The following is a 14976-nucleotide window of genomic DNA, read 5'->3' on the forward strand; positions in this document are numbered from 1 at the left end:
TGGAGCTGGAGCGCTGATTGTTGCTACTGGAGCTGGTTGATGCTACTGAGGCTCCGATCTGGGCTGAGATTGAATGAACACCAGCCCGGTGTCAGTGACCTCAGCCAAGAATGACAACAAAACCCCAAAACAACAGCATGGATCTACAGTAGGGTGTAGTTAGTCAACAGCATGGATCTGCAGTAGGGTGTAGTTAGTCAACAGCATGGATCTGCAGTAGGGTGTAGTTAGTCAACAGCATGGATCTGCAGTAGGGTGTAGTTAGTCAACAGCATGGATTTATAGTAGGATGTATTTAGTCAACAGCATGGATTTATAGTAGGGTGTATTTAGTCAAAGGCATGGATCTACAGTATGGTAGAGTTAGTCAACAGCGTGGATCTGCAGTAGGGTAGGTTAGTCAACAGCATGGATCTGCAGTAGGGTGTAGTTAGTCAACAGCATGGATTTATAGTAGGGTGTATTTAGTCAAAGGCATGGATCTACAGTATGGTAGTGTTAGTCAACAGCGTGGATCTGCAGTAGGGTAGGTTAGTCAACAGCATGGGGTGTGGTTAGTTTACTGGCTTCCAGTAGAGTATACTGTACATATTCAGAATATAAAAAGGTATTGGTACGTACCCTGTATATAGCTTACTACGGGTTCTTTTATTTTATATACACAGTATATTCAGAAAGTATTCAGACCCCTCAACTTTTTCCACATTTTATGTTATGCTACAGGCTTATTCTAAAATGAATTTAAAACATGTTTTTCAATCATCAGTCAACACACAATAATAACAAAGCAAAAACAGTTGACGCTACAAGCTTGGCACACCTTTCTTTGGGAAGTTTATCCAATTCTTCTCTGCAGATCCTCTCAAGCTCTGTTAGGTTGCTGAACATCTACTTTCAGGTCTCTCCAGAGATGTTCAATCAGGTTCAAGTCCGGGTTCTAGCTGGGCAACTCAATGACATACAGAGACTCCCTCCCCAGATCTGTGCCTCGACACACTCCTGTCTCGGAGCTCTACGGACAATTCTTTCGACGTCACGGATTGTTTTTTTCTCTGACTGTCAACTGTGGGACCTTATACAGACAGGTGTGTACCTTTCCAAATCATGTCCAATCAATTGAATTTACCACAGGTATACTCCGGGTTGTAGAAACATCAAGGATGATCAATGGACACAGGATGTACCTGAGCTCAATTTCAAGTCTCATAGCAAAGGGTCTGAATACTTATGTAAATAAGGTATCGTTTTTTATTTTTCATACATTTGAAGAAAATAAAAAAACTTTGTTTTTTGCTTTGTCATTATGGGGTATTGTGTAGATTGATAATCCATTTTATAATAAGGCTGTAAAGTAACAAAATGTGGAAAAAGGGATTTGAATACTTTCCGAATTCACTGCGCGCACACACACACACACACACACACACACACACACACACACGTATCAAAAGTTCGGACACACCTGCTCATTCAAGGGTTTTTATAAATTTGTACTATTTTCTACATTGTAGAATTATAGCTAAGACAAAAACAATGAAATGAAACAGAATCATGTAGTATGCAAGTCTTAAAACATATCAAAATATATTTTATTTGAGATTCAACATAACCACCCTTCGCATTGACAACTTTGCACACTTGGCATTCTCTCAACAAGCTTCACCTGGAATGCTTCTCCAACAGTCTTGAAGGAGTATCCAAATATGCTGAGCACTTGATGGCTGCTTTTTCTTCACTCTGCGGTCCCACTTATCCCAAACTCTCTCAATTGGGTTGAGGTCGGGTGACTGGAGGCCAGGTCATCTGATGCAACACTCCTTCACTCTCCTTCTTGGTCAAATAGCCCTTAAAACAGCCTGGAGGTGTGTTGGGTCATTGTCCTGTTGAAAAACAAATAATAGTCCCACTAAGCACAAACCAGAGGGGATTGCGTATCGCTGCAGAATGCTGTGGTAGCTATGCTGGTTAAGTGTGCCGTGAATTCTAAATAAATCACTGACAGTGTCACCAGCAAAGCATCCCCACACCTCCTCCTCCATGCTTCATGGTGGGCACCACACATATGGAGATCAACTGTTTACCGACTTCGCGTCTCACAAAGATAAGGCGGTTGAACCAAAAATCTCAAATTTGGACTCAGACCAAAGGACAGATTTCTACTGGTCTAATGTCCATTGCTCATGTTTCTAGGCCCAAGCAAATCTCTTCTTCTTATTGGTGTCCTTTTGTAGTGGTTTCTTTTCAGCAATTTGACCATGAAGCCCGATTTACGCAGTCTCCTCTGAACAGTTGATGTTGAGATGTGTCTGTTACTTGAACTCTGAAGCATTTATTTGGGCTGGATGAGAGAATGGCAAAAGTGTGCAAAGCTGTCTTTAAGGCAAAGGATAGGTACTTTGAAGAATCTCAAATATACTTTTTTTTTTTTTTTGTTTAACACTTGTTTTGGTTACTACATGATTCTGTGTGTTATTTCATAGTTTTGATGTATTCACTATTATTCTACAATGTAGAACATAGTAAAAAGAAAGAAAAACCCTGGAATGAGTTGGTGTCCAAACTTTTGACTGGTACTGTATATATACACAAACAAATATTTATATTAGTTATACTATTTTGATATTGATTATGTAAGTTAAGCATTTCACTGTTAATTGTGCATGTGACAAAACTTGAAAACCATAAAGGATGATATTTTCTGAAGGAAAACGGTGTGTTAGCTTCAGCTCTCTGAATAGCGTACATATAAAATCATAAAAAATGAAAGCCTCCACTTATGTACTTCTTGTTCTGACAATCTGTATTTCAGCTACCCCTCATTTGTACCAAGAACTTCTCTATCATATGAAAACTCAAAGGATTTGCCTATAAAAAAACAAACACTTCACGCATTTGATTACTGCTGCTTTTGTCATTATTGTCCTCGTGTCTGTGATGCAAGCTCTTTGAAGAGATATCGCCAGGCGGGGAACAGAGGAGCGATAAAAGAATAAAGCTGGAGAAAAATCAAAGGCCTTCTTCCAAATGAGAGTACACAGAGATTTTTACAGACCAGGTGGCTGTTTGGCCGCTCCGTCACAGCAGAATGCTAAATCTGGTTTGGGTGACAGGTAGGGATCGCTGCAGAAGGGGTGTATGTGTGTGTGTGTGTGCGCATGTGTTTATGGCAGAACAGGGTGATGGTCACCTAAGAGGACAGAGAGGCCACTACAGACAGCTCCAATGTTCTGATTAGATGTGACAGCTAATAGGACCGACGCGACACTACTGGCTCGGCCCATGGCCCCCTGTGGGCACCTTTGTAGCCTAATCTGTGTCATGGTGCCAGTGACAGATACTCATTGCTTCGGACGTGACCGATGCTGGAAGTTTAGCGGGACTTGCAGGAAGTCGTGTAAAGGGATTCTGCCTCCATCTCCATGCCTTTTATCTCAGAGCACTAAGCAAACCAACCAGACACAGCCTGCATCCCAAATAGCACCCTATATCCCCTTTATAGTGCACTACTTTTGACCAGAGCCCATAGGTTGCACTATAAAGGGAAGGGCTGGGAATTGCCAGGGACCTCAAGATACAATATCATACTTTGAGAATCGCAATACATATATCGTATCAGCACCAATGTATTGCGATTGGATATTGTGATTCAAACATATTGCTCACCATGTGTCTGCTGCAGAGGAACAAGAGAGCCCTAACTCATTTTGATCAGTCAGGGAAATAAAAGTTGGCTTCCTATTTTTTTTTAAGATGGAAAACAAGCTATGAAGGAAAGATTCTGGAGTTTTGGTGCAGGTAAAGCCAACTAGCGCAAAAATATTGTGATAGTCAAAACTACACGATATATTGTAAAAAATAATATACCGATATGTAACTATATCGATTCCCCCCACCCCCCTCTCACTAATATAGGGAATAGGGTGCCATTTGGGACAGCTAGACAGACTACTCCACGGCCTGAAAACATGACTCGAGAATTTGAAAAGCACCAGAGTAATTAAACAAAAAAAAAATGTAGGTACCCCTGCGACCACTTGCTGCTGTATCCACAGGGTTTCCCACAAACAGCCAGGGGCTGAGTTAAACTGTTGTCAATGGCTGGGATTCATTGTGTTTAAAATGTGACCTCCGAGTACAGTAAGCCAAACACAGACGGGCAAAGGAGGAAGTGTTTGAATGTAGTGCATGGAAGAGGTGCTACGGTAAGGCTATCAGCCGTTTTAGCAGCTTTAGCACAGGTCAAATCTACTAATGTTGAGGCACTTAAACCCAAAACGACCTCAAGGGGCACAGTACTGTAGCTGGCCCTGTGCTCTCTCGAATATGGTAGTGTTAACAGCAGAGCAGAATATACATTTCCGATGTATTAGTTAGAGGTGACCGATTAAATAGGGCTGATTTCAAGTTTTCATATCAATCTGTAATCTGTATTTTTGGACACCGATCATGGCTGATTACATTGCACTCCACGAGGAGAATGCGTGGCGGGCTGACTACCTGTTATGCAAGTGCAGCAAGGAGCCAAGATAAGGTGCTAGCTAGCATTAAATGTTTCTTATAAAAAACAATTAATCTTAACAATCACTAGTTAACTACACATGGTTGATAATATTACTAGTTTATCTAGCTTGTCCAGCATGGCACTTTAATTGATGCGGTGTCTGTTAATTTATCATTGAATCACAGCCTACTTAACAAGCGTATTCGCGAAAAAAAGCACTGTCGTTGCACCAATGTGTACCTAACCATAAACATCAACGCCTTTCTTAAAATCAATACACAAGTATATATTTTTAAACCTGCATATTTAACTAATATTGCCTGCTAACATGAATTTCTTTTAACTAGGGAAATTGTGTCACTTCTCTTGCGTTCTGTGCAACAGAGTCAGGGTATATGCAGCAGTTTGGGCCGCCTGGCTCGATGCAAACTGTGTGAAGACCATTTCTTCCTAACAAAGACAGCCAACTTCGCCAAACGAGGGATGATTTAACAAAAGCGCATTTGCGAAAAAAGCACAATCATTGCACGAATGTACCTAACCATAAACATCAATGCCTTCCTTAAAATCAATACACAGAAGTATATTTATTTAAACCTGCATATTTAGTTAAGAAATTAATGTTAACAGGCAATATTAAATTAGGGAAATTGTGTCACTTTTCTTGCGTTCATTGCACGCAGAGTCAGGGTATATGCAACAGTTTGGGCCACCTGGCTTGTTGCAAACTAATTTGCCAGAGTTTCACGTAATTATGACATAACATTGAAGGTTGTGCAATGTAACATCAATATTTAGACTTATGGATGCCACCCGTTAGATAAAATACAGAACGGTTCTGTATTTCACTGAAAGAATAAACGTTCTGTTTTCGAAATGATAGTTTCCGGATTTGACCATATGAATGACCTAAGGCTCGTATTTCTGTGTGTTATTATATTATAATTAAGTCTATGATTTGATAGAGCAGTCTGACAGAGGTGGTAGGCAGCAGCAGGCTCGTAAGCATTCATTCAAACAGCACTTTCCTGCGTTTGCCAGCAGCTCTTCGCAATGCTTTGCGCTGTTTATGACTTCAAGCCGATCAACTCCTGAGATTAGGCTGGCAATACTAAAGTACCTATTAGAACATCCAATAGTCAAAGGTATATGAAATACAAATGGTATAGAAAGAAATAGTCCTATAATAACTACAACCTAAAACTTCTTACCTGGGAATATTGAAGACTCATGTTAAAAGGAACCACCAGCTTTCATATGTTCTCATGTTCTGAGCAACGTTAGACGTTAGCTTTTTTACATGGCACATTTTGCACTTTTACTTTCTTCTCCAAAACTTTGTTTTTGCATTATTAACCCAAATTGAACATGTTTCATTATTTATTTGAGACTAAATAGATTTTATTGATGTATTAAGCGGCTATTTAAGGTCCTCCAATAATCGGTATCGGCATTGAAAAATCATAAAATCGGACGACCTCTAGTATTAGTTAGACAAATAAAGTTGTTTTAGTAGAAGTACAACTAAGGCACCATATTCTGGTTCAGGTTGACTCAGGTGTTCAAGAACAAGGAAGAGGACGCTGGTAAAATGAATGACAGCACCACCAATTCTACAAAGCAGGTTCAACTCCTGTGCTTTATGGAAGAGAGGTTTCATTCTCTACATGAGTGGCATCACATCACAACCTCTCCACACATGAAAAGGTCTCTTCTAATACCACAGGGGGTAAAAGAAAAATAACAAATATACGTTTTCCATCCAAGCTTATCAAATATATATATATCGCCAAAAGAGAAGAAACACCAATAGCTGCCATACAAATACCGTTAATTAATTAATTAATTAGGCCTAATTAATATAATACCGCCAGCGACCACTTCATTATCATCAACAAATCCTTACAGGGGATTGTGAATTACAAACAAGGAACCAGAGCTTGTTCACTTTGTATGTAATTAGCGCTCAGAGTTGGCAACACACTACAGATATCTATATGCCATTAAAACGGATCCTACCCACAAACTCATTAACGGCGCCGAGGAGTTTGTGCTGTCACAACACGGCAAACATCACAGCAGGATTACATAGTCTCCCCGGGCGACACTGTGCTAGCTAGCCACGTAATCAGAAGTGACATCCTGCCTCCTATGCCGTCTGGTGACCCGATGACTCAACCAGCCAATCAATCATGGCTTTTTATCCATCTCGCTTCTCACAGACAGAGCGATACACAGCTACGCTACAGGAGGTGGTTGCTGCCTTTGAGTGAATCCAGTGTTTGCAGGATTGAGGCAAATGTATTTTACGTCGTTTTTTGAAGTTCAATAGCATGACAGACTTGAACAAAGCGTGGAAGATAAAGTATGGCCACCTGCCTCTATGAATTCCACAAATAATATACGCTGTATAGCAAATGTTTTTATCCAGGCCACTTTGTGCCCAGCATGTAAAATGTTTTGTATGGGTGGCCCCAGCGGGAATCTAACTCAAAACCAAAGGGCCATGCTCTGTCAACTCAGCGACAAAAGGACCACAGTCAAGCAGTCAATCCCCCAACCCCACATGTGGATGTTTCAAAGGGACCACCAGAGTAAGATGGGAATAGATAAGCTCAGCAAAAAAAAAAAAAGAATCCTCTCACTGTCAACTGTGTTTATTTTCAGCTAACTTGACATGTGTTCATAGAAATATTAACACAAAGAGATTCAACAACTGAGACAAACTGATCAAGTTCCACAGACATGTGACTAACAGAAATTTAATAATGTGTCCCTTAACAAAGGGGGGGAATGCACCAGATTTGCCAGGTCTTGCTGTGAGATGATAGCACACTCTTCCACCTAGGCACCTGTAAGTTCCCGGACATTTCTGGGGGGGAATGGCCCTGGCCCTAGCCCTCACCCTCCGATCCAACAGGTCCCAGATTTGGGCTCTTCGCTGGCCATGGCAGAACACTGACATTCCTGTCTTGCAGGAAATCAAGCACAGAACGAGCAGTATGCATGTTCATTAATTGTTTATTGAACAAGCATTGGAAACAGTGTTTAAACCCTTTACAATGAAGATCTGTGGAGTTACTTGGATTTTTACAAATTATCTTTGAAAGACAGGGTCCTGAAAAGGGGCCGTTTCTTTTTTTGCTGAGTTTATTTAGGGTCATATAAATTCAGTTAATTTTTTTGCCTGATTCAATTTTGTTTTTCCCAAATTCTATTTTCTCTGTTTTGTTGATCCAGGTTACCATTTCAGGTTTTTGCTCTCAGAAATCACTTTTTTCAAATCTAAAAAATAAATTTGATGTTGAGGACATAAATGCTTACACCACTTAATGTTCTACTAAGCTAACATATGGAATTGTTTTAAGATGGTCATACCAAGCAAGGATCATTTAGCTATAAAAAAATGAATTACCAAATTATTTGATGAAATGTTGAATTTGGCCTTACTGCTATTAGCCCATAGAAATGCATTGAATAACAGATTCATACATGGAAAAATAGTTAGTAAAACATTTTATCAAAAGGAAGTTGGTTTTCAAGTGTCTATATTGAAAAGATAAGAAAAAAAAATATGTAAGTATGTTTTTTTTATAGCCATATTTAACAAACAAAAAATTGGCACTAAACTACTTCCATATAAACTGAGTGTACAAGACATTGGGAACGTATATCAATTCCTAATATTGAGTGGCACCCCCTTTTGTCTGAGTCGGGGCATGGGATCTACATGGTGTCGAAAGAATTCCACAGGGATGCTGGCCCATGTTGAATCCAATGCTTCTCACAGTTGTGTCAAGTTGGCTGGAGGTCCTTTGGGTGGTGGACCATTCTTCATACACACGGGAAAACACAGCAACGTTGCAGTTCTTGAAACACTCAAACCGATGTGCCTGGCACATACTAACATACCCCATTCAAAAGGCACTTCAATATTTTGTCATTGCCCATTCACCCTCTAAATGGCACAGATACACAATCCATGTCTCAATTGTCAAGGCTTAAAAATCCTTCTTTAACTTCATTAGCATACTGGTTTTTGTCCAGAACTTCAGATGACTGACGTGACCAAAGTAAACTGCCTGTTACTCATGCCCAGAATCTAGGATATGCATATACTTGGTAGCATTGGATAGAAAACACTCTGAAGTTTCAAAAACGGTTAAAATAATGTCTGAGTATTTCAGAACTGATATGGCAGGCAGAAACCCGAGGAAAATCCATTCATATTTTTTTAGGATAGGACCCAGATTGCAGCTCCTATGGTTTCCACTAGATGTCAGTCTTTAGAAAGGGTTTCGGGATTTAAAAAAAACAAACATTAATGAGCAAATAGTTGGAAAAACTACAAGGTGTCTCCCATTAGAAATGTAGTCTTGTTGGAGCGTGAATGAGGTGGCGCACTTTATTATTTATCTTCCATGTTGAACATACTATTCTCTGTCTTAAATAGTATTGTTTATTTAGATATTAGAGTACCTGAGGATTAATTATAAACATCGTTTGACTTGTTTGGATGAACTTCACTGGTAACGTTTTGGATTCGTTTGTATGCATGTTGAACGAGTGGATTACTGAATCAAGTGCACCAACTAAATGGACATTTTGGGGATATCAAGAATAACGATCAAACAAAACAACCATTCATTGTGTAGCTGGGACCCTTGGGATTGCAAACAGAGGAAGATCTTCAAAGGTAAGTGATTTATTTAATCGCCATTTGTGATTTTGTGACGCCTGTGCTGGTTGAAACAACTATTGGTGTGGGGCGCTGTCCTCAGATAATCGCATGGTATGCTTTCGCCGTAAAGCCTTTTTGAAATCTGACAACGCTGTTGGATTAACAAGTAGTTTAGCTTTTAAATGATGTATGACACTTGTATTTTCATGAATGTTTAATATTACGATTTTTGTATTTTGAACTTCGCACTCTGCAATTTCACCGGATGTTGTCATAGGTGTCCTACTAGCGGTTAATGCGCACAAACAGGGTTTAACCTGTCTCCTCCCCTTCATCTACACTGATTGAAGTGGATTTTACAAGTGACAGCAATAAGGGATCACAGCTTTCACCTGGTCAGTCTATGGCATGGAAAGAGCAAGTGTTCAAGATGTACTGTATATACTGTACATACCACATTCATAAGTAGGAACAGGGTTCGGGGCAATTCAGTCCATTCAGGAAGTAAACTGAAATTCCAATTCCAATTTTCCTCAAAGCTTTCCTATGACGACAATTTTAGAGTTTAAATTGGAATAACATAACTTGACAGAAACATTTATGAAATGCTTATGTACTGGTTATCAATGTGGTATGTACACACATCACCCAGTCAGTGAGGCCCACTAAAGAACACAAAAGCAGGGTTGGGTTCATTAGGTACCAAGAGCAAGAAAACCGACAGCCAAATGGATGGACAAAAAAACAAGCTTAATCTTCCTTTTCCATTGCAAAATGCTTTAATACATGTCCCCAATGTTCACGACCCATGCCTGACATCTCTCCTAACGTCCTCCTGCACACCTAATGGCCACGACCCACGCCTGACATCTTTCCTAACGTCCTCCTGCACACCCCGCCACTGCAAGTGGGTGGTGGGGAACCCTAGTTACTTACGTGATTACTTTGGAGGTTTTCCAGCAAGCTGGGGTCATTAAATCCGGCCTCCTCAGACGACTGTGTGCTGTGGCTGTGAATGAGAAAAAAGGACACTGGTGAAAAAAAACTAACACTACACCGACAACACAAGAGCATAAGTAAAGGAAAAAAAAAAACTGATCAAGTTTAGTCATTTAAAAAAATTCTCCAGAGAGTATGAAATAATTGGAGACTGCATGAAGAGTTTGTGTGTTGGGAATTATTTAAAATTGCAGACAGATGTGAAGCTGGTCCCGAGGGCTTGTATATACAGTTACAGTGATGGCCAACAGGGATTCTGTACCATGTTGACAGTAAAAACAAAAAAAACTTTGGGAAAGCCAGCAGCCAGAGCTGGCCTGAAATGACTCCATAATGCACCAGACGCAGGGGAAACGGGAGAGGGGGTGGATTATTAAGTTGCGCAAGCCTGGAGTCCCTGGTGACTCTCAACTTCTGGGTAACATTAATTCATTTGCCTCCCACTCATACATGCAACCCCCATCCGCCTCCTCCCCTCCCCATCTCCAAGAATCCCTACATGACCTTTTGGTTTTATCTCAATAGAAACACAATGCAACAGAGTCGGGTGCATTGTTAAATTGGCAGAGAAGAAACCGTAACCAGACAAGAATCCTTGACAATAAGTATTTCTTTCAGCAGAAAAAATACTAAACAAAATAGTAAATATTTAACAATCATACTGGAGTCACTACCGCAAGAAAACACAACTTTGTGTTGGTATTGACCATTTCGGGTATGACAATTGACATATTTTCCACTTTTACAAATCCCCGTTACAACAGAACTTTCCGTTGGCATTTTCAACAGATATACACTCAGACATCTCGTAAGAATACGGTACATAAGATTGAAAAAGATTCAGTAAAGGTTTTTAGATAACATCAGCAGAAAGCCACACGATAAGATCAAGAAAAATGGAACTGGTCTTGTACATTGACAAAATATGTTTTTCTCAATAACACCCCAGAACAAAGAGAATTAACATCTATTACACTTATAAAAATAAAAAACATATGGTCTGGTCATAATCAAGAAATCTAATTTGCAGCCAGGCTATGTTGGCTATGGTGAGTGCAATATGATTGGATGCAAAACCCTGAAAGCATAGAAGTGACACGTCTTGTCAGGATGCCTTTTAGCATTGCTACCAAATCTTGGGTGAATAGACTCTAGGCAGACAATAGTGGTTTACTACCTCCGGCAGAAATCGATTGATGATTATGTGATAAATAGGAGACAATGGATGAGGTCGGGATTAACAGGAATGTACCATGGTTGCCATTAGCCACCATAATAAGTTACCTAAACCCAGGGGATGGATCGTTAAGGTTCTTAAGAGCCAAACGGCAATAGTCCTGTTAGTTCACCGCAAACAAATGTTGCTTTGGGAACGGGGAGAGAGCAATGCAATTATACCAGGGCTGTGGCAGATGTGTTATACCGAGAATAGATGTGGTGGAGTAGAGGGAATCTATCATACTCAGAGGCCTGTATTAAAATATGGCATGCAGGGAGAAAGCAATTTCTCCTGTTTCTCTCTCCTCCTTCCTGTCTAAGGAGGGATACAGAGAGACACAGGAGGGGCAGAACGCACCTCGCTTTCTGGCTAATATTGTAGTGTTGAGTATGTGGTTCTCTCATTTAAATGCTGAATAGACTGGGCGCGCGAGCCATCGCGCACATGTTGATTTTGTCCATCCACACCAGACGCGATCAGGACACGCAGGCTGAAATATCAAAACTAAATCTGAACCAACCATATTCATTTGGGGACAGGTCGAAACGCATGAAACATTCATGGCAATTTAGGTAGCTTGCTTGCTGTTGCTAGCTAATCTATAAGCCAAGTTAAAACACAATTTCCTATAAACAGACATGACTATAACACACGTAGCTCATAAACGAAGACCTAAAGTAGCCCACACACCTAGGCCAGGACAGCAACAGTAGATTCTAGTTTTAATAGAATCCACACTGATTGTTGTGTAAGCCCTACTCCAGGGGTTGGTAAAACATTTGTGCTAAAGGAACTCTGTTCAAGTTTTCCCACAAATAGGAAAAAGGGACGTGATCGTGCCTCAATGTATGAAATTATTATTATTATCAAATACAAATCTCTTATTGGGCTGAGTTGTGGTCAATTTGCAATGTACAAATTATTATAATTCTGTTCCACCCACCATCCACTCCTACAAAAATCGTCCTGCGGCTGAATGTAGTTGCCTACCCCTGCTTTATCTAACCACCTACAGTGACTTGGGAAAATATTCAGACCCCACTTTTTCCACGTTACAGCCTTATTTGAAAATTGATTAAATAATTCCCCCCCCCCCCCCCCCCATCACTCTACACACAATACCCCATGACCAATCAAAAACTTTTAGAATTTTTTGCAAATGTATTAAAATAAAACTGAAATACCCTATTTACATAAGTATTCAGACCCTTTGCTATCAGACTCAAAATTGAGCTCAGGTGCATCCTGTTTCCATTGATTATCCTTGACATATTTCTACAACTTGATTAGAGTCCACCTGTGGTCAATTCAATAGATTGGACATGATTTTGAAAGGCACACACACACCTGTCTAAATCAAATTTTATTTGTCACATACACATGATCGGGAGATGTTAATGCGAGTGTAGCGAAATGCTTGTGCTTCTAGTTCCGACAATGCAGTAATGACCAACGAGTATTCTAACCTAACAATTCCAAAACTACTACCTTATACACACACAAGTGTAAAGGGATAAAGAATATGTACATAAAGATATATGAATGAGTGATGGTACAGAACGGCATAGGCAAGATTCAGTAGATGGTATCGAGTACAGTATATACACATATGAGATGAGTAATGTAGGGTATGTAAACATTATATTAAGTGGCATCGTTTAAAGTGGCTAGTGAAACATTTTTACATCAATTTCCATTATTGAAGTGAGCTGGAGTTGAGTCAGTATGTTGGCAGCAGCCACTCAATGTTAGTGGTGGCTGTATAACAGTCTGATAGCCTTGAGATAGAAGCTGTTTTTCAGTCTCTCGGTCCCTGCTTTGACGCACCTGTACTGACCTCGCCTTCTGGATGATAGCGGGGTGAACAGGCAGTGGCTCGGGTGGTTGTTGTCCTTGATGATCTTTATGGCCTTCCTGTGACATCGGGTGGTGTAGGTGTCCGTGTCTTGCAGACCTCACTACCCTCTTTAGAGCCTTACGGTTGTGGGCGGAGCAGTTGTCGTACCAGGCGGTGATACAGCCTGACAGGATGCTCTCGATTGTGCATCTGTAGACGTTTGAGTGCTTTTGGTGACAAGCTGAATTTCTTCAGCCTCCTGAGGTTGAAGAGGGGCTGCTGCGCCTTCTTCACAAAGCGGTCTGTGTGGACCAATTCAGTTTGTTCGTGATGTGTACGCCGAGGAACTTAACTTTCTACTCTCTCCACTACTGTCCCGTCGATGTGGATAGGGGGATGCTCCCTCTGCTGTTTCCTGAAGTCCACGATCATCTCCTTTGTTTTGTTGACGTTGACTGTGAGATAATTTTCCTGACACCACACTCCGAGGGCCCTCACCGCCTCGTTGTTGTTGGTAATCAAGCCTACCACTGTAGTGTCGTCCCCAAACTTGATGATTCAGTTGGAGGCGTGCATGGCCACGCAGTCATGGGTGAACAGGGAGTACAGGAGAGGGCTCAGAACGCACCCTTGTGGGGCCCCAGTGTTGAGGATCAGCGGGGTGGAGATGTTACCTACCCTCACCACCTGGGGGCGGCCCGTCAGGAAGTTCAGTACCCAGTTGCACAGGGCGGGGTCGAGACTCAGGGTCTCTGTGGTTGAGATTGCATCGTCTGTGGACCTATTTGGGCGGTAAGCAAATTGGAGTGGGTCTAGGGTGTCAGGTAGGGTGGAGGTGATATGGTCCTTGACTAGTCTCTCAAAGCACTTCATGATGACGGAAGTGAGTGCTAGGGGGCGGTAGTCGTTTAGCTCAGTTACCTTAGCTTTCTTGGGAACAGAAACAATGGTGGCCCTCTTGAAGCATGTGGGAACAGCAGACTGGGATAAGGATTGATTGAATATGTCCGTAAACACACCCGCCAGCTGGTCTGCGCATGCTCTGGGGATGCAGCTGGGGATGCCGTCTGGGCCTGCAGCCTTGTGAGGGTTAACACGTTTAAATGTTTTACTCACGTCGGCTGCAGTGAAGGAGAGTCCGCAGGTTTTGGTAGTGGGCCGTGTCAGTGGCACTGTATTGTCCTCAAGGCGAGCAAAGAAGTTATTTAGTCTGTCTGGGAGCCAGACATCCTGGTCCACGACGGGGCTGGTTTTCTTTTTGTAATCCGTGATTGACTGTAGACCCTGCCACATACCTCGTGTCTGCGCCGTTCAATTGCAACTCTACTTTGTCTCTATACTGACGCTTAGCTTGTTTGATTGCCTTGCGGAGGGAATAGCTACACTGTTTTTATTCGGTCATGTTTCCGGTCACCTTGCCCTGGTTAAAAGCAGTGGTTCGCGCTTTCAGTTTCGCACGAATGCTGCCATCAATCCACGGTTTCTGGTTTGGGAATGTTTTAATAGACGCTGTGGGTATGACATCGCCGATGCACTTTCTAATGAACTCGCTCACCGAATCAGCGTATTCGTCAATGTCGTTGTTGGACGCAATGTGGAACATATCCCAATCCACGTGATCGAAGCGGTCTTGAAGCGTGGAATCAGATTGGTCGGACCAGCGTTTAACAGACCTGAGCGTGGGAGCTTCCTGTTTTAGTTTCTGTCTGTAGGCTGGCAGCAACAAAATGGAGTCGTGG

The 14976-nt window shown here is 41.5% G+C and overlaps 1 protein-coding gene across 5 annotated transcripts in view; it reads right to left on the bottom strand.

Moving 5' to 3' along the window:
* atp8a1 (ATPase phospholipid transporting 8A1) overlaps positions 1-14976 on the bottom strand; it is a 189401-nt gene that overhangs the window by 68326 nt on the left and 106099 nt on the right. For all 5 annotated transcript variants that reach the window (XM_021561543.3, XM_021561541.3, XM_090198605.1 and 2 more), the window contains one exon: positions 10119-10191. In XM_021561543.3, coding sequence (XP_021417218.2) covers positions 10119-10191 — 73 coding nt within the window. The remainder of the gene's footprint in view (positions 1-10118; positions 10192-14976) is intronic.

The sequence above is a fragment of the Oncorhynchus mykiss genome, chromosome 14 (assembly GCF_057628025.1).
Source record: "Oncorhynchus mykiss isolate SJ-2025 chromosome 14, ASM5762802v1, whole genome shotgun sequence".
Lineage (NCBI taxonomy): Eukaryota > Metazoa > Chordata > Actinopteri > Salmoniformes > Salmonidae > Oncorhynchus > Oncorhynchus mykiss.